This window comes from Dendropsophus ebraccatus, chromosome 2, assembly GCF_027789765.1.
Source record: "Dendropsophus ebraccatus isolate aDenEbr1 chromosome 2, aDenEbr1.pat, whole genome shotgun sequence".
In the NCBI taxonomy this organism is placed as follows: Eukaryota; Metazoa; Chordata; class Amphibia; order Anura; family Hylidae; genus Dendropsophus; species Dendropsophus ebraccatus.
Window position 1 is genome coordinate 128,697,189 of NC_091455.1, and position 20,134 is coordinate 128,717,322.

Genomic DNA, 20,134 nt, shown 5'->3' on the forward strand with positions numbered 1-20,134 from the left:
ATCTTCAGTCTGCAGCAGCTTCTCCCTGCTGCTGCAGCAAGGCGGCTCCTCTCTCCGTTCTCAGGTCCTCAGCGGCGCGTCAGGGAAGTGACGTCACCGCTGGGGACCTGATGTAGGTGCCTGCAGACGTGCCTGCGCGCGGCACGTCTGCGGCTACTGGGGTGGATCAGGCGGCCTGAAAGAGACTGAGGGAATAGCGCGGCGGCCGGCCGCGCTATTCTTTCAGTCTCAATTATAGCAGAGGGTCGGCCACGGGTCGCGGCCCACTCATTGGTGGGGAAGACCAGCCCGGGGGACACATGCCCCCTTGCCCCCCGGCCCAGCCCGCCCCTGGCCGTGCATCTCCTTCCTCCCCATGCTGCCCGGTGCCTACATCTCCCTCTCTCTATGCTGCCAGGTGCCCTACAGCGGGGTGAGCTCTCCTTATCTGTCGCTCAGCCCTTTACACAGCGTTGGGCAGCATGGGGAGGGAGAGAGGAAGATGCCCAGCATCGGGCAGCAGGGAAGGAGGGAGTTAGATGCACGGCACCAGGCAGCAGGGATGGGGGCAGGGAGTTAGATGAACAGCAGTGGGCTCCAGGCAGCAGGGAGGGAGAGAGTCAGTTAGATGGACAGGCCGGGGGGTGTTGCTTGATGTGGATGATTGCACTACATATACTTTCTACATAGACTTCTACTTCTGTACTTCTACATATACTGCGCCCCCTGCTGGATCCTGCAGGTATAGACTGGGTAGTTGTGATGTCACATTTTTTACATCAGATTTTATTTTTTTTTATTTTTTTTTAGAGAAATTGAAGCCTGTCTGAACTACCAAATTGAGGGAAATACCACTATATGTGCATTTCCCATAACTAGTGTATATTAGGAATTTGTCTAATTTTGCTTAAAGGACAACTCCGGCAAAAAAATTTTTTGGCTTATTTAACACACATTACAAAGTTATATAACTTTGTAATGTGGTTAAATACCCGGTCTGGCCCCCTTCCCCCACTTTCCGACCCCCGACCCCCCCACCCCGGAAGTTAAAGAATGTATACATTACCTATTACGGTCGTCACGGTCCTCTTCTCCCGGGCGGCATCTGGTGACGGGTGACGTCAGAGCTGGGGGGCGGTCCGGGTCTTCTTCCTCTTCGGCGTCTTCATTGAGAGTGAATGGGAGAGAAAAGGCTGCTGGTGCACATGCGCACCAGCAGCCTTTTCATTGGCTGGAGCGCATCACATGGCTTCCAGCTTGCTCAGCCCTGATTGGCTTTTCTCTCTCATGGACCCGGAAGCAAGAGACATCGCTGGACGGCGGACTCAGGTGACGGTGAGGCGGAAGGCGGGCGAATGGAGTGGCGATCGTCACCGGAGGGATGGTGAGTATGGTGTCTGTGTGTGTCTGTGTTTTTTTTTGGGGGGGGGTCCCGCCGGAGTTGTCCTTTAAGTAATAACATTAAAAAATACATTTTGCCCGGAGTTCTTCTTTAAGGCAGATTGTTGAAGTAGGTAGGGCCTGTGGTTGAGGTGAAAGCAGGGCTGTGCTGTTTCTTACTATCTACATCTTGTAATAGAGATTGTGACATCTAGACTGTTATCTGACAGTAATGGGGCCTGTCAGAGCTCCATTTGACACTTCAGCAACACAGTCACAGGGTGTTGATAGGCTGCCATTGCAGCCAGAGGCCTCCTATAGGCCTCAGTGTCTGCCATGCCAGATTCCACCTTTTTAAAGGGAACCAGTCATCATGATTGTGGAGATATAATGGGTTTATAGCACATTACCCACCATAGTAAGACAAATCCTATCATGTATTTGACTGCTGCACAGTTGATTAATATCCATAAGTATAACTTTATTGTTTGGCTTGCAACATATGTAAATTACTACCAAGTGTACATAGATGCAGAGAGCCGGATAGAACTAGTCACACAGTTTGGCTTGTAATTCCACATACCTAGTGTGATTTACAAGCCAGAAAGGCCAGATTGTATGAGTAAAATTATCCCCTCCATAATAATTTAAAACTCCCCCTATTCCCATTTTACAAATAGTCTTCACACAAAAAGAAAAACCTATTTGGTGCCTCCACATGCAAAAATGTCCAATTAATGTCCTATTAACATAAACTGTTATCCTGTACAGTCCACTGAGTATATATACAGTGTGTGTGTGTGTGTATATATATTATATATATATATATATATATATATATATATATATATATATATATAATATATTTTCAAAGATTCTGGGTCGAATACTGAATACCAGCACCTTATTAAATTAAAAACTGGCAAATTCTGAACTCTTACAACTGAAGGCCATGTTATGTCCAACAATATTGTGATTTCTAAAACCTCCCTTAAAAACACGGATCTTTATCTCAATCAATCAAAATGAATTCTTCTAGTCAATTGTTTTAGTAATGCTGCAGTTTTTCTTCTTTCTTCTGCAGTTTTTTGAATTTCTTCCTCTTTTGAGGCTTTGGTAGCATTTATAATGTTTTGTTATAGTAACAGTGGGTAAGCAGGACTGTTATAAAGAAAATAAATGGCAAAACATACTAATTAAAAAAACAACATACAACATGGAGATATACAAGAGCAATTTTAACACTGTAATGGCTGATATATAGTCATATGTGCTGCTAACCCATATATAATTACACCAAAGAACTGGGGAAAAAACATAGGAGGGATGGAGGACTGGTAGGAAACTGGGGATCTTTTTTTTTTTTTTTTTTTTTCTTTTTTTTGAATATTCACACTGCGGACTGTGTTACAGGACAAGTGCCATGAAAAGCTTTTCCCCAGTAATTGAAGCACATTACAAAGTTTTATAACTCTGTAATATGCTTCAATCACCTATCTGCCTCCCTTCCCTGTCTTTTCCCCCCTCCACCCCCCACCAGGGAGTGTCCTAACTCACACAGACCTAATTACTGTCGTCACCGTCACCAAGCTCTTCTCTCAGCTCCTTCTCCTCTTACACCAGCCTCTCCCTTCCCCTGCCTTGTCAGGTGACAGGCTTGCTCAGCTCCCATTGGCTGAACAACTGCAAGCCATCACTTGGACTGGGGAGGGGGGGCTGCTGTAACAGGAGCTAGACCAGCCCTCCTGCTGATGACTCATCCTCACAAGAAGGAGCTGCCTGGTGACTGTGACGGCAGTCATTAGGTCTGTATGAGTCAGGACACTTCCTGGTGGGGGGTGGAGGGGGGAAAAGACAGGGAAGGGAGGCAGATAGGTGATTGAAGCATATTAAGGCCCCGTTCCCACTGAGCAAAGCTAGCGGAATTCCGCGACGGAATTGTCCGCCGCGGAATGCCGTTAGACTCCCGCTCATAATGGGAGTCTATGGGAGGCGCGCGCTGCTGCTCTGTACGCGCTGAAGAATGAACATGTTCATTCTTCAGCGCGGACAGGGCAGGAGCGCGCGCCTCCCATAGAGTCCCATTATGAGCGGGAGGCTAACGGCATTCCGCGGCGGACAATTCCGTCGCGGAATTCCGCTACCTTTGCTCAGTGGGAACGGAGCCTTAAAGAGTTATATAACTTTGCAATGTGCTTCAATTACTGGGAAAAAGTTTTTCATGGCACTTGTCCTTTAAATATTTCTTTTTGCACTTATTTCATATCTGTAGCAATAAGTCGTTACTTACCCCACATTAAACATTTTGGTAATTATAGGATAATGGGACTATTCCGTGTCCAAAACTCTAACAAAACATGTGGTCAGGAGTTTATATTTTTGTCCAAAAGTTATGCTTGGTATTTTGCAGCATATATTTTCTAGGTGGAAAAATGTGATGTGTGCATCTACCCTCAAGACAGTTCTTTGTAAGAGCTTACATTCTATTTATTTTAGTGCCCCTACTATCCTTTGGGATCTTTAACTTGTGGGTGAAATGTTCATCGCCACAGGTTTCTGCATCCCACTGTGTTCTGGGCAGTAATAGAAAGCAAGTACAGCTTCTGCACATGAGCAAATCATACAGGGGAGTTATGCAGTCAGTACTGCACATACATAAAATAGCAGTGCTGTAGGTGGGACTTATTACTTCACACTGCTAATAAGATTGATTGTTTAAATTATGCTCTTTCGTTCTGGTTAATGGAAGTTTATGTAAAAGTATAAGGCCCTATTTACATGCTTGTAGTTCTGTCAATTGGAGACAGAACATAGTACCAATAGATTTCAATGGCTCTGTTCACATGTCCGTACATGTGTACAGGGCTGTAATCCATGCTGCATTAAAAAAAAAAAAAAAAAAAAGCACAGGTCCTAATATGTAGCCGAATTTGGTGCACTATTTATGCACATTCATAGTGCAGTCTACAGTAACTGGTTGCACTATGGACACGTGAATGGGACCTCAATAAAGTTGTCAGATTGACGGTCAAGTTTACCTCCTATAATGTTGCTTTTTTTATTTTGAATTGTATAGGTAATATTTCTTTATTTCTCAGTCTATTCCCCAGACATGCCTTCTCGGCTTCCAATCCAAGACATCTGTGCTGGACTGATTACAAGTATTGGCACAGCAATTCGATATTGGTTTCATTATACCTTAGTGGCATTTGCATGGCTTGGAGTGGTACCCCTTACAGCATGTGAGTAAATATTTACGCCACATAATACATTTTCTGTAATTTTTGATGTGATATACATCATTATTATTATTATTATTATTGATTAGCAAATTTACAGTATAAAGCAAAGCTGCCTTTAATATCCTTGTTGCTCCATGCCACTCTGCTCCGGGTGCTTGGAAAAGCTGGATCAAGCCTTGGGAAACGTGTCCCAGTTTCCCAGGACTGGATCCAGCTTTTCCAGAGACCTGGAGCGGCATGGAGTTCAAAGGAAGCCGGCTAATAAGCAGACTGCTGATGTAATAAAAGGCTTTGCTTTGTTTATACTGTAATCTCTAATTATAAGGCTAGGTTCACATCACAATTTTGCCATCCGTTAAATGTATCCATTCTATGAAAGAAAAAAAAAAGGGGGGGCGGGGTGAAAACGGATGCTGTTGGATGCCATACGTTTTCATCCATTTTCCATTGAGTTACATTATTTTTTTTTTTTGTAAATGGATCAAAGCAGATACGTTTTTTTAAATTTTATAACGTTGTAACCGGATGGGTTCATTTCAGAATATTAAAGTGTCTTATTGATGTAATGAGAAGGAATGTATTATTTTAATGTCTTGTGTATATGTGTATATGTATATATATAATTTGTATGGCTATGTGTGTAGAAGTCATTGTAGTGTTTTTTTGTGTGTGTGTGTGTGTATATATACTGTCACCCCTATGTCAACTGTCCAGCCATATACCTTCACAACATTGTAAACATTGGAGGATACAGTTGTTTGTTGCTATTGTTGTATGGCTGAAAGAACCTTGTAGCTGTAGTTGTAAAACTGGGTACCCATTGTGCTTGGGAAACATCAGATAACTTCCATTCATGGTCATCCGTGGTCTACACAGACATTTCTAGAAGCACATCATCCCCACCCAAACTTACTATAAAGGTCAGGGGTATGTAGCTTCTAGTCAGCCTCAGCTGGGACCATGGAAGGAAGGTGCCCAGCACCCTGGTGGTCATCGAGGGAGATGGGGTATATTAGTGCATAATATACAATGGGGCTTCCCATTTCATTGTGCATGAAACAACTATGCACCTGTACCATCTGTTACTGCAGCTAAGTATTGTTTTCTGTATTAAAAATCTTATTTTTCTATAAATCTGTGTGGTTATAGCCTTCTGCGACTATTATCAAAAGCAACCGGTTACAAACGTACACAAAAACATGGTTGACAACGTTTTTCTGTATGTTTTCCAAAATGGATACAATGAGACGAATTGCAAAATTGTGATGTGAACCTAGCCTACTGTTCAGTTTCTTGGATTCAGTCACAAATTGACAGAATTGTTAGTTATTGTTCCATCATTAAAATCCCACATTTAAAGGAGTGTTTCATAAAAAAACAAAAAAAAAAGTTGCTGGCGAAGATGGAAAAAATAACATTCATACTTTTGGTAGTTCACACAGGAAAAAAAGAAGTGTGTAAAGTGCCACATTGACTTTGGTCTTTTTTCAGTCTGCCTTTGAGATGCGTAGCTGCAGCAGGACATTCATACATTCAAAGGAACACTGTTTTCTGTGTCACAAACGACCCTGGTCCTATTATTTCAGTGGGAGGCAGGGAAACGCTGTGAAAACAAGTAATATGTGAATTATTTTCTGTCCCAAAAACTCTATCGAAGGTTGATTGATGGGAGCTTCAGGGCTGGCCCCCCATGCTGCTTCGGGCTCTCTATGTATTTGTACAAATGATTAATATTTCCCATAATGTTTCTTAATCTCTTCATCTTTGCTTATAACAGAACTTGGTTTTTTTTAGTAACCAGTTATAGTAATATCGGTGATACCAGTACTGTTATATCTTGTCAGCAGGCAAGGACTGTTAATTAAAAAAATTTTTCCACCACAGGTCGCATTTACAAGTGCTTATTTACTGGCTCTGTGAGCTCGCTTTTGACCCTACCCCTAGACATGCTGTCAACGTAAGTTTCTTTTTTCTTATTACTAAGTTTTTTTAATTGATTATTTAAAAAAAAAAACCAACAAAACACAGTAATCAGTGAACTCAAGGAGAACAGTTAAAAAAAACTCCAATGGAGTACTCAATCAAGAATCTCCACTGATGCCCCCAAAAATTTTTTAAATATGCAAAACAAGAGTCCGTGGAGTCTCGGTTGCGAGTCTCAAAACACGGGATAGCCAGATATGTCTAGCCTGTTGCCACTGGGTGCCTCCATGATGGGGAGAGCACCACACCACCCTGATAAATAGCCCATTAAGTCCCACTCGGTTGCGAGTATTGGAACACAAACGGAAATACCAGGGTGGCCCCTTTTGTCAATGTCTAACTCAAGGTACGAGCATTGCGATCATGACAAGGGCTTGCCAAGGCAGGCCTCCATCCACAGGCAGCCGTTTCGGGGTTTTTGCCCCTTGTCAGTGTGGAGTAGGATTCTGGCTATTTGGGGCAATAACAAATCAGCCAACAAAACACAGTTATCACTGAACTCAAGGAGAACAGTGAAAAAAAACTCCAATGAAGTACTCAAGAGCCTCAACTGATGCTCCCAAAAATTTAAATATGCAAAACAAGAGTCTGTGAAGTCTCGGTTGCGAGTCTCAAAACACGGGATAGCCAGATATATCTAGCCTGTTGCCACGGGGTGCCTCCAGACTCTTGTTTTGCATATTTAAATTTTTGGGAGCATTAGTGGAGACTCTTGAGTACTTCATTGGAGTTTTTTTTCACTGTTCTCCTTGAGTTCAGTGATTACTGTGTTTTGTTGGTTGATTTGTTATTGCCCCAACTAGCCAGAATCCTACTCCACACTGACGAGGGGCAAATACCCCCAAATGGCTGTCTGTGGATGGAGGCCTGCCTTGGCAAGCCCTTGTCATGATCGCAATACTCGCACCTTGAGTTAAACATTGACAAAAGGGGCCACCCTGGTATTTTCCTGTTTGTGTTCCAATACTCGCAACCGAGTGGGACTTTAGGGGCTATTTATCAGGGTGGTGTGGTGCTCTCCCCATCATGGAGGCACCCCGTGGCAACAGGCTAGAGATATCTGGCTATCCCATGTTTTGAGACTCGCAACCAAGACTCCATGGACTCTTGTTTTGCTTGTTTATTTTTAAGTCTGTTTTTTAATTATTTTTTCAAAAGTTTTCAACTTTTCATATATTGCAGCCCATGGTGACAAAATAGCAAACAGACTATTCTTGCCTATCCACTGCCCTAACCCATGTTCTGGTCCCTGCGATCCCCCCTCCACTTCCTAGATCGACTTGTTTGGGGTGACTGCCCACTCAGCCAGTCACTGGCCGAGACGGGGCAGCACCTTACCAAGGTCATCAATATATGAGGAGCTATGTTTGAGGCTAATGACTGATATTTCTGTGTATCTATGTCATAGGCAGGTCCCGATGATTGTTGTGGCACCTGGAAGCCAGATAATGGCCTCCAATTGTAGCTGGAACTGTCAGTGAGTAACTGAGAGGTACTGTATAGTGTATAGCAGCATAGATGCACTGCTGTGTACTATATTTGCAATGTAACACACAGCTTCAAGTCCCCTAGAGGGACAAAATAAAGAGAATAAACAAATTAAAGTCACCCTTTCTCAAGTCCTTTTATTACAGGTGAAAAATAAAAACATATACATATTAGCGATCGCTGCAAAAGCTATCTTTATCCCGGGCTGACATTGTCAAAGAGGGGTGTCTGTGACACAGCCTATGCCTGCCCCACTCTCTGGTGATGATGTGTCTTCAGGCTGTCAACTGCCTCCCCCGGCTGTCAATCATTGCGGATGAGCCAGAGCAAGAGCCTGAAGCTACGGCAGGGCAGTTTCTAGATCATTTTGGAAACAGGGCGAGTCTTGATAAAAGCGCCCCCCCCCCCCCCTCAACATCACTCAATTCAGCCCTGGAGAAGGAAGAGGGGCTTTTATCAGGATCCGGGTTATTAGGAAGAAGCAGTGTGTGTATTATGGCATAGAGCAGCGTTGCACCCCTAAGAGATAATGTTCAACCGAATACAAAATCACCATACAGGGACTCACAGGTGCTGTTTTCTTTGATCTGCGGCACCATTTTCCTTTTCCTCTCCAACCGGACCACCATGATGATTTCTTGCAGCTACAATTCGTCTCCAGACAAACATCTCAGGCTCTGCACTTATCCAGCAACTTCCTTCCCTTTTCCCTCCTATAGGCTCCTAAACTGTAGTAATTCTGCTGCTTGGTGCAGTAAAGTCTGCAAGGTGTGACCTCCATTACACTGACATACAGGATGCTGGGAGAGCTGGGTGACCTCCATTACACTGACATACAGGATACTGGGAGAGCTGTGTGACCTCCATTACACACTGACATACAGGATGCTGGGAAAGCTGGATGACCTCCATCACACTGACATACAGGATACTGGGAGAGCTGGATGACCTCCATCACACTGACATACAGGATGCTGGGAAAGCTGTGTGACCTCCATTACACACTGACATACAGGATGCTGGAAAAGCTGGGTGACCTTCATTACACTTACATACAGGATACTGGGAGAGCTGGATGACCTCCATCACACTGACATACAGGATGCTGGGAGAGCTTGATGACCTCCATTACACTGACATACAGGATACTGGGAAAGCTGTGTGACCTCCATTACACTGACATACAGGATACTGGGAGAGCTGTGTGACCTCCATCACACTGACATACAGGATGCTGGGAGAGCTTGATGACCTCCATCACACTGACATACAGGATCATGGGAAAGCTGGGTGACCTCCATTACACTGACATACAGGATACTGGGAAAGCTGGGTGACCTCCATTACACACTGACATACAGGATGCTGGGAAAGCTGGGTGACCACCCCCTGTAATCCCCCCTGTGCTGCCCCCATTGTAATAATCCCCCCTCTGCTGCCCCCCCCCCCAAATAGTAATAATCCCCTCTGCTCCCCCTGCATTGCCAAACACACACAAAAAAAAAAAAACATTATACTCACCTTATTCTGGCATAGGGGTCCCTCTCTCCTCTTCTTATCTTCTCCAGCCTGCGAGGAGCAGACCGCTGCCGCCCCTGCACACATCTCTCTCCAGCAAACGCAGTGAAATGACGTCATTGCGCTGCTGGAGGGAGATGTCTGCAGGTGCAGAGTGCTCGGCTGGGTCGGCGTGGTCCGGGGGCGGAGCTACGGGAGGTCCGGGGGCGGAGCTACGGGCGGTCCAGAGACGGAGGTCCAGGCAGTCCGGGGGCGGAGCTACGGCCGGTCCGGGGGCGGAGCTACGCGAGGTGATTCTTCAGAGGAGCAGGTGATGGGGCGAGCGAGCTAGCAGGCGGGCGGCCGGCCGGCCGGGGGTGCGCGCAGCTAAGTGGAGTCTGGGGGGGTGCCACCAGCGCCCCCTAGCTGTCGGCGCCCCTATCATATAGGCACCTCTGTGATACTGTCAACTTGGGATAAAGATCGTTTATCATGAATAATAATAATAATAAATTTATTTGTATAGCGCCAACAGATTCCGCATCGCTTTTTTTTTTTTCCTATGCATATAGTACAGAGGTACATAATACACATACACACGGCGAATCACAGAGCAGTGCTGAAGGTAAGTATGCACTGCTCATGTGATCGGCAGTGGGAGACTGGGAACTGTCTTTTTATCATACAGTGTACTCTGTATGCCCTTCCTGATTAATCCCACAGTAGTCAGACCTGGCCAAAACAGTAGAGCACAACAGTAACTAGGATAGGTCAATATTATCAGGAGGTACATAGACATCTTTAAATGAGTTAAGTGAGGCACAGTGACACTGTCGAGGAACAGGTTATTGATGTAATTTGAAAATAATTTACTGATAAAAGTTGTTTGTTATTGAGTACATAATGATGTGTCAATGGGGGTTGTATTGATGTTGCTTCTTAGGTGAACCTGATTTTACTTTCACTTGCAATAAAGCGTGAAAGCATCAAAAGGGTATAGTTCTGGCCCCAGCAATTCTTAAGTCATTGTCTGTGTTTTAATGTGTTAAGGTGTTTGTGGCATGCACTAATTTCAGACTGTTTTGTTTCAGGGAAAATTTACTGGCAGACTGCTTGCAGGGATGTTTTGTTGTTACATGCACCCTTTGTGCTTTTATAAGCCTTGTTTGGTTAAGAGAACAAATAGTTCATGGAGGAGCTCCTCTGTGGCTGGATCAAAATTTCCCACAGCCTCAGAATGGTTTGGGCCACCAAAATGAGGTAAGTTGTATTATAAAAAAAAAAAAATCTGATGTCTATTATAATAATACTCCATTCCCTTCTGGACTTGGCCTCTGTGGTTCACATTATTCATGCTTTTTACAGCAACTCTGTACCCACAATCTGCCCCCCCCCCCCCCCCCCCCCTAACCGCTTGTACCTTCAGATAGCTGCTTTTAATCCAAGATCTGTCCTGGGGTCCGTTTGGCAGGTGATGCAGTCATTGTCCTAAAAAACAACTTTTAAACTTGTATCCCTGTGTCAAATATGTCTATGCCTCCCCTCCATCTCTCCTCATCACTAGGAACGCCCCCGTGCAAAATTTTTCCGATTCATCACTTGTGTGAACACTGTACAGGTGCCTTAACGATCCAGCTCATGTGCTGTGTTCACACAGGTGATGATTAGAAGAAATTGTTCTAGGGGCATTCCTACTGATGAGGAGTGTGTGGAGGAGGGACAATCCTAAGGCATGGGTGCACTAGGCCACGCCAATTTGACACAGGCTGCAAGTCGAAAAGTTGTTTCTTAGGACAATAACTGCATCATCTGCTGTACACGCGTTTGTGGGGGCCAGACTGTGGATACAGAGTCGCTTTAAGCATAAAACAAGTTATTCCTTGGCATTCCTAAAGTAGAACTCTGTCCAAATGTAAAAGGCCCAGGCAGGTAGGGGGGTGGATGGAACATAAAGAAATCATACTTACCCATCCTTGCCCCCCGCAGCGCAGCATCACTGCTCACAAACCAGTCAGCCTACTGCAGCTCCCGGTTCGTCACGTCCCAGGCTCAGCTCAGATATCTCCCTGCTTGTTCTTCTGATGCATGTCCCAGTACTGTACTGACAGAATGTAAACAGCATCCAGTTGGTTATTCAGTCATTCATCTCTAGAATTCTCTTTATTTGAATAGGTCAATTAAAACAGTACTTGACAAAGACATTTGAATTGCTGTCGGGGGAAAACCGGTGGCTAATGCATTTCAGACTTCTCACTTTTTTATCATAGTCTTACTGCACAAATCTTTAGAGATACTTGATGCCTTGCTGTTTGGGCTCATTGTCAAAATCTGTTTACTGAATGTGTAACACCTACCCACACCAGGGTCCTATGGACTGTCTAGACTAGAAAACATGCAGTCATGCAAGATAAACTGTACCCAAGTTTTACCCTTTTGGATCAGAGGTATTCAACAATAAAAATCAAATGAGTTTCTGTATTAACACATGACCCCATTTTCTACGTCTGAGTTGTTCACTCTTTCTCAGATTTAAAAATGGAAGCTGGATTAATCACTTAACCCTTTGAGGACCAGGCCCAAAATGACCCAAAATGGACCGCGCAAATTTTGATCTTAGTGTTTTCGTTTTTCCCTCCTCCCCTTCTAAGAGCTCTAGCACTTTCAGTTTTCTATCTACAAGCCATGTAAGTGCTTGTTTTTTACAGGAATAGTTGTACTTTGTAATGGCGTCTTTCATTTTACCATAACATGTATGACGGAATCCCAAATATATTATTTATGAAGATATAAATTGGTGAAATCGTAAAAAAGAATGCAATATGGTAACGTTTGGGGGGTTCCTGTGTCTACGTAATGCACTATATGGTAAAAGCGACATGATACAATTATTCTATAGGTCAGTCCGAACACAACCATATGCAGGTTTACACAGATTCTCTAATGTTATATTTTTTTTTTTTTAAAATGAAATCCTTTTTTTTGGCAATTAATTATAAATAAAATGGGCCTATTGTGACGCTTATAAAAGTTTTATTTTTTCACCTACGGGGCTGTATGGGATGTCATTTTTTTCCGCCATGAACTCTAGCTTATATTAATACCATATTTGTGAAGATCGGACGTTTTCATCACTTTTTATTAATTTTTTTTTTTATATATAATGTAACATAAAATCGGTAATCCGCGCACTTTTTTCCCTCTTTTCGTCTACGCCGTTTACCGTTCGCAATGACGCTTGCTATATTTTAATTTATATTATGTTTATTTGTTTTTATATGTTTTATTTATATAATGGGAAAGGGGGGTGATTTCAACTTTTATTGGGGGAGGGGTTTTGGGGTAGTGTGTTTAGTGTTTTAACTTTTTTTTTTTTTACACATTTGAAGTCCCTTTGGGGGAACTTTTACATCCAGTACTTTGATTTCTACACTGATGATTGCTATGCCATAGGCATAGCATTGATCAGTGTTATCGGCGATCTGCTCATTGAGCCTGCCTGCTGCGTTTACACGTAACGATTTTCGTGCGAATTTGCGCGATAACGATCGAATTCGAACGATAATCGTATGAGTAAAAGCAGCGAACGATCAAACGACGAACGAGAAATCGTTCATTTTGATCTTTCAACATGTTATCAAATCGTCGTTCGCAAAAAAATGAAGAGGGGATCCGGGGATTTCGAAGACCTGCTACGCGGAGCAGGTAACGTATGCTCGTGGACGGGGCGGCGGGGGGTGGCGATTGGTGCGGCGGGGGGGGGGAAGGGGTGGCGATCAGAGCGGCGGGGGTGCCGATCAGGGTGGCGCAGGGGGCTGCGGTTGACCGTGGGGCCGGGCTGCGGATGAGCGGGGGGCCGGGCTGCGGGCGTGCGATCGCAAAACGATTTTTCCATACGATATATCGTACCGTCTAAACGCTGATGGTTATGAAAAAAAATCCGACATCCGTTAATCGTACGATCGGGCCAATTATCGTTTCGTGTAAACGCACCATTAGAAATTTCCACAGCCTCATAAAATTTCAAGGCTTTATTGTAGAAAAATCTTAATCACAAACAACTTTAAAATGCACAACGACACGTTTTTAAGATGTCTACAATAAAACCTTGAAATTTTATGAAACTGTGGACTACATATTTTTACCAGTGATTTCTGGGAAACTGCCTGCAATATCATTCCAGCGTGTTCAGACATGGGAGAAACCGCACCATGCTTCTGGGCATAGTTTAGATGGTGAGCTGATGTACTTTCCTTATTGGTGGTAATTTTCATATCGTACATCCTATCCTTTTGACAAGTTATGCATTTGCTACAATAAACCTATTTTAAGTGTTATGTGTTATTATTCGTGTTTCGAGAGCATGTTTATAATTGGTACACTGTGTTGCCTAGTATGACTAAGGTCGCCAGGTATTCCTAAAACACTTCATTTTAAGCCGTCTGTTTGTATGCTTTTGAATAAATGGAATAAAACGTTTACATATTTTCTGCTTTGGATCTTATCTTATTGTACATTGGATGTTGTCCTGCATCTGATCCTTATGCAGAAGGGGCAGCCCAGGAGAGCTGCACTACAGGCACCCATTATTATACAGATTTACCAATGTGTCCAATGTGTCAGACTGATAGCAACCAATGACAACTTATTTTCATGAGAAATGAGAGCTGAGCTGTGGTTGTTATCGAAGACTAAAATTAGACACATTTTTCGTCTTAGATTGATAAATCTGTAAAATAGTAAGGGACCCTTACAAACACAGATTATCTGGCAGATTTTTTCAGCCAAAGCCAAGAGAAGATTTGAAAAGAAGAGAAATCCCAGTTTTTCCTTTCCTGTTCTCTGTTCATAGTCTGTTCCTGGCTTTGGCTGCAATGATATGTCAGATAGATCTATGTGTGTAAAGGCACCCTAAGTATTTGCAGTTCAGATGAATACATTTTGGCCATTGTTACCAGAGAGTATTGAAGCAAGAGTGCGTTCACACTATGTAATCCGCGTGGATAACCTCTAGTGGACAGATAACCTCCTTTGGGCACATGGAGGAATCTACGTGAATAGAATGGAGCCTATGAGATGGGCAGATCTTCAAGCGGGGGGTGGGGATGGGATGGTGCGAGTGGAGGTTATTCGCGTGGATTCCGTAGTGTGAATGCACCCTAAGAGCGAATGTATTGCACCCATTTTTGGCCCCCTGCACAGGTCCATAATGCATGGATGACCAGTGGAGTGTCATCCGTGAGCTGCTTGCAGTCAATAGAAATAGATTAGCCCTGACAAGTCCACACTTTTTGCAGCCTGAGCTCTGGGCAAATATATTATGCCATAGAATACAATGGGTCCGATACTTTCTGCAGTTGTCGACAGTAAATTATGGATGTATGCAAAGGTCCTTGAAATACATTTTTAGGCTGTGTTTCCACACAGTATTTTTGCTCAGTATTTTGATTAGTATTTTTTAACCAAAACTAGGAATGAATTGAAAACACAGAATGGCGATGTTGGATGGGCGTCATTTTACGACAAATAGCGGCCATTATTTTAAAACAAAGAAAATTATTTGCCATTCAATGGCGGCCATCCACTAAATTTCAACAGTGTGGGAACTAGTCCACTCCTGGTTTTGGTTGAAAAATACTGACAGAAATACTCTGTGTGGAAACACACCATCAATATAATTTTTATATATTAACAGAAATCATGACTCAAATGGAAAAGATTTTACTGCTCCCTGTGCTAAGTGGTGGCTTCTTCTCATGTGTTAAGATTCTATACCACAAGTAAGACACCTGCATAGAGTGTGTCTATAATAGACAAAGCAGAACCTATATCCCAAACAAAAAAGCCTTCTAAGACATTTGATACAAAACAGATAGCATTGCCGAATCCGAACATTTTGACAGGTCCACTGAACACTAGTACCGTAATAACCAGTTACAACCCTGTACACGGTATAATCCTAGTAAGTAGTAATAACAGGAAATATGTTGTATACTGTTTACCCCATCAGTAATCAGTAATAACCAGTGTGGTGTAAATAATATCATCTGTGCACTTATATTATATTCAGTAGACACCATGTAAAGACGAATATAAAGATAAGTCAATTTTCACCCACCCCGCCAGACTTCTCCTTTAACTCATGCAGTGGGCGGGCCAGATGATGTTGTGGGGGCAGGGCATTGCGCCTAACAGGGCTCACGGCCAAAGATTACGCTGACTAAAAGCGTGAGAACGGCGCAGAGTAGGAAGGTAACACACATACCTTCCTCCTCAGTGTCCCGGGGGCTAGGTTAGGTTCGTCTAACCTGCTGATAGTTCCCCATTAATGTAAGAGAACCATGCTGATTTTATTTATTTATTTTTTAAAGCCTTATTAATCTTGGAGCAGTGAAGTTTAGGGACATAAGGAGGGCTTAAGGAAAATCTATGTACAAAAATAAGAACAGACAATACTGGTAATATATTTATAGTTATCTTTTTACACCTAGGCTGATTGCTGTATTATCAGTCACATGATTGCTGTGTTGGTGGTGCTAGCATAGTTGTCTTCCGCAGAGGCTGTGAGACATGGGCTGTCACATAATGGCAATGTTACTCATGTCACTGTTGTGACAATTCCTGATCATTTTTTAGTTCAGGGGGAAGTGGGAAGGGACCACTTTTTACAGCTCACTGACTCACACAGGCTCCTGGGAAAAATTATCTTTGGATGATGACCTGGCATCATGAGCTCCAGTCTTGTGGTGGCTTATACTCTTGCACTTCTAACGTTGTTTTCTGTGTACTAATTTGTATTTATCAGCTCTGTTCTTTAGTGGCTTTGTAGTTCTTGAAGTACATATTCTTTATTGAATACTACTCTTTACAGGCACAAGGTGCTGGCAATGTAGTTGTTGAAAATGTTGCCATGGACCAGCCGGCTATTCCTCCAGTGGAAAATGCAGTAGTTGGTGAAAATCCTGATCTGCCAGATGATCAGGCGGAAGATGAGGAGGAAGACAATGAAGATGATGCTGTTATTGAAGATGCAGCTGATATAAACAATGGGGCACAAGGTACTGGCAGAAATATGATGTAATATCATCACACTTAAGGTTTCCTAAAATCCAGGGCCTCAGACAGAGTCTGGTGGCAGAGGCTTTATGAGAGCAGGAAGGCAAATGCTTGAGTTAGTATGGGTACCCTTGGGAAATACATAGTAAGAGGTAGGGGGTTCTAAGCAGGAATAATAAATAGCTAGAGTTATGTGATGGGAGGGGCTACAGTAGTAGAATAAAGCCCCTTAGTGACCATGGTAAAAACATGTATGGGTGATTACGTAGGGTTAAATAAATTTTTGCTGTTGGATTATACTGAACTGCAACTGTCACGCCTTAGCATTTAATGTGGCCTATAACTTTAGCTTTGCTTTGCAGATGACATGAACTGGAATGCCTTAGAATGGGATCGAGCTGCAGAAGAACTGACTTGGGAAAGGGTGAGTTAAAGTATTCTGCAGTGCTCTTTGTTAGCAGTACCCAAACACAGGGCCAAGGGCGTAGCTAGGATTCACGGGGCCCCATAGCAAAGATTTTTAAGGGGCCCCCCTACGCACAACACAAAGCACTGTGCATATATATATATATAATATATACAGTGTGTATATGTATGTATGTATGTGTGTATCTATCTATCTATCTATCTATCTATCTATCTATCTATCTAGTGCACTGATAACACCTTACCTCTGCATGGATCTCTGCACATTTTCCTTTCCTGCTTGATTGCTCAGCTGGAGAACAGAGGTCTGAGGTTATCAGTGCAGTGAAGGAGAGATCTCGGTCTTCTGCTTGTTAACCCTTTTTTTTGTGTTGTGGCATGTAAGTAAACATTGGGACACTTACACACTGCAGTACATAAGGGGTTAAGCAGAAAGACACATGCTCTTACCTTCTCCCCCGGGGGCTTCCTCCTGCACGGGCCCCATAGCAACTGCCTCTATGGTAGCTACGCCACTGCACAGGGCCCACATTTATCAAAGTATGTAAAATAGAGTGGTGTAAGCTGTCCCAGCAACCAATCACAGCTCAGTTTTCAGCTCTGGTGATATAAAAGCTGAGCTGTGATTTGTTGCTGTGGGCATTTTACTATCATAGAAAGACACTGTATAACCGCTATCCATATTTGTGAATTTATTGCAAAAGGTAAGTTATAAATAAACAAAAGAAATAACAAATGTATTTATTTATTTACACACACACACACACACACACATATACATTTACCTGTAGTATCCCTGCCTCAACACTACAGTTTGACCCCCTGGTATGGGAGTCCCCACTTGTCCGAGTGAAGGGGGCTATCCCTTAGCTAGGAATAAGTACAGATGCACCAAACGCAGGTAATGGTGGGAGAATAGAAAACATGTATATTAGTTCTGAAAGTGATGAAAAATATAGAGCAAGAGCATAATCTCTTTGCTGTTAAAAGTAGGCAGAAGCTCACAATGGGACAAAACAGTGATGGCTAACCACAGTAAGATAATGCAGTTCCACCATGTATTTAAAAGTGGAGGAGGATGTCTTGCTATTTCCATTTTCAGCATGCATTTACATGCTCTTTTGTTGCTACTCCTATAAGATGCAGTGTCCTGACTTTCATATAGCAGGGTGAAGCTCATCCTTACAGAACTAATCTGTTGTGGAAGTAGTTTCTTCATGGAAGCCTACATATAGTTTCTCTTTGCCCCAAGACACATTTACCCTACATTTTTATTTTTCTCTTATGGTATTTTCAATAAGTGTTTTAATGGTACTGCTTCTTTGAAACATAGCTTTACTTTTTTGCTTTCATTTAAATTATTATAACTTCTTTTTTTTTTTATATATAGATGCTGGGCTTGGATGGATCACTGGTTTTTCTGGTATGGCAGTTGTATTAAACTGACAATAAAAGCACTTTTGTGTTTAAGGCTGCGTTCACACGTAATGGAACCCCCCAGCGGCGTATACTTTACCTGGTCTCTGCTTCAGCTTGCTTCGGGGCTTCCGATGCCTTCACGTCCCGCTCATCTAATCAGTGCATTGCGGCGGGGCAGCGCACTGATTGGCTGAGCGGGACCGGCCGGGAACCAGGTGAAGTATACACTACGGCAGCCGGCGTGTTAACGGGATGGGCTGCTGACATACTCGCAGATGGATGTGCATTCTGCTACGAGTTTGTCTGCAGGAAGGGTGTACTGGGCAGAGATCCGCAGTGGGAAAGCAATTTTAGAGCAGAAAGAAGACAAACAAGTTTTATACAGGTATATATCAAATATGCAGCATGTAAGTTTGTGGATGGTGCAGAAAACCATACACAGAGTAAGGGGTTTACAGTATCACTTTTAAGGGGATCAAGAATATGCTATGCATAATTAAAGGGAACCAATCACGCAGAAAATCAATGTAAAGCTAAGGATACGTGCTGGTAGATCACCCAGCACACTTCCCAAATATGCCCCTGTAACCTCTGTGCCCCCATCAATTAGACAGTATTCTGACTTTGTTCAGGTCACGCGCTGTATGTAAATTTTTGGTAAGTAGTCAAGGTGGGCGTATGTAGTCAAGGTGGGCGTATGTAGTCACGGTCCGGGGGCGTATGTAGTCACGGTCCGGGGCTGTAATCACGCCCAGAGGGGCGTGATTCGGAGGCTTGCGGTCCAGTGACGTCATTCGGCGGCTTGCGTTCCGCCTTATCATTGGTGGCAGTGGGGGTGTTAATCGTTGGTGTCAGTGGGGACCTGCAAATAAAATAATTGGTTGCAGTGGGGACCTGCAAATAAAATCATTGATGGCAGTGGGGACCTGCAAATAAAATCATTGGTGGCAGGGAGAGTTTGCAAAGTAAATCATTGGTGGCAGTGAAGAAAGAACTGATGAGGAATACCAAATTTCTGCAGAAAGAGGAATTGAGGTGAGCCCAGCAGGTGAAACACAGCCTCCAGCGGCGGCCCCGCTTTGAAGTGCCGCGATCCCGGGTGCCGCGAGTAGCCCGGGACCGCTGCTATTAGCGGGCACGGTCTGATCGCCGTGCCCGCTAATTAGCTAATCGGAGGCAGCTGTCAAAGTTGACAGCTGCCTCCGATTACCGGAGGCAATGTTTCCCTGGGGTCTAGTGGGGGAGATCGCTCCTCCGGGACCTTGTCCCAGAGGAGCGATCTCAGTTACTGATGCCGGCCGGGGACGCGTCCAAGATGGCGCCGTCCTCGGCTCGGCACTCGTTCGTTTTCGGCTGCAGCAGCCGAAAGCAAACGAGTGCCGATCTCATGGATCTCTGCAGCATATCTATGCTGCAGAGATCTCAATGAGAGATCACAGTGTATATACTAGAAGTCCCCTAGGGGGGCTTCTAGTATATGTGTAAAATAAATAAATAAAGTGTTGTTAATAGTAAAAAGCCCCCTCCCCTAATAAAAGTCTGAATCACCCCCCTTTTCCCAGGTTTTAAATAAAAGTAAACAAATAAATAAATAAATAAACATGTTTGGTATCGCCGCGTGCGTAATCGCCCGAACTATAAATTAATCACATTCCTGATCTCGCACG

General features: G+C 43.6%; 1 protein-coding gene across 2 annotated transcripts in view; it reads left to right on the forward strand.

Moving 5' to 3' along the window:
- MARCHF6 (membrane associated ring-CH-type finger 6) overlaps positions 1 to 20,134 on the forward strand; it is an 85,953-nt gene that overhangs the window by 11,941 nt on the left and 53,878 nt on the right. For both annotated transcript variants that reach the window (XM_069958310.1, XM_069958311.1), the window contains exons 4-9: positions 4,458 to 4,601; positions 6,486 to 6,558; positions 10,661 to 10,829; positions 16,438 to 16,624; positions 16,985 to 17,046; positions 18,439 to 18,471. In XM_069958310.1, coding sequence (XP_069814411.1) covers positions 4,458 to 4,601; positions 6,486 to 6,558; positions 10,661 to 10,829; positions 16,438 to 16,624; positions 16,985 to 17,046; positions 18,439 to 18,471 — 668 coding nt within the window. The remainder of the gene's footprint in view (positions 1 to 4,457; positions 4,602 to 6,485; positions 6,559 to 10,660; positions 10,830 to 16,437; positions 16,625 to 16,984; positions 17,047 to 18,438; positions 18,472 to 20,134) is intronic.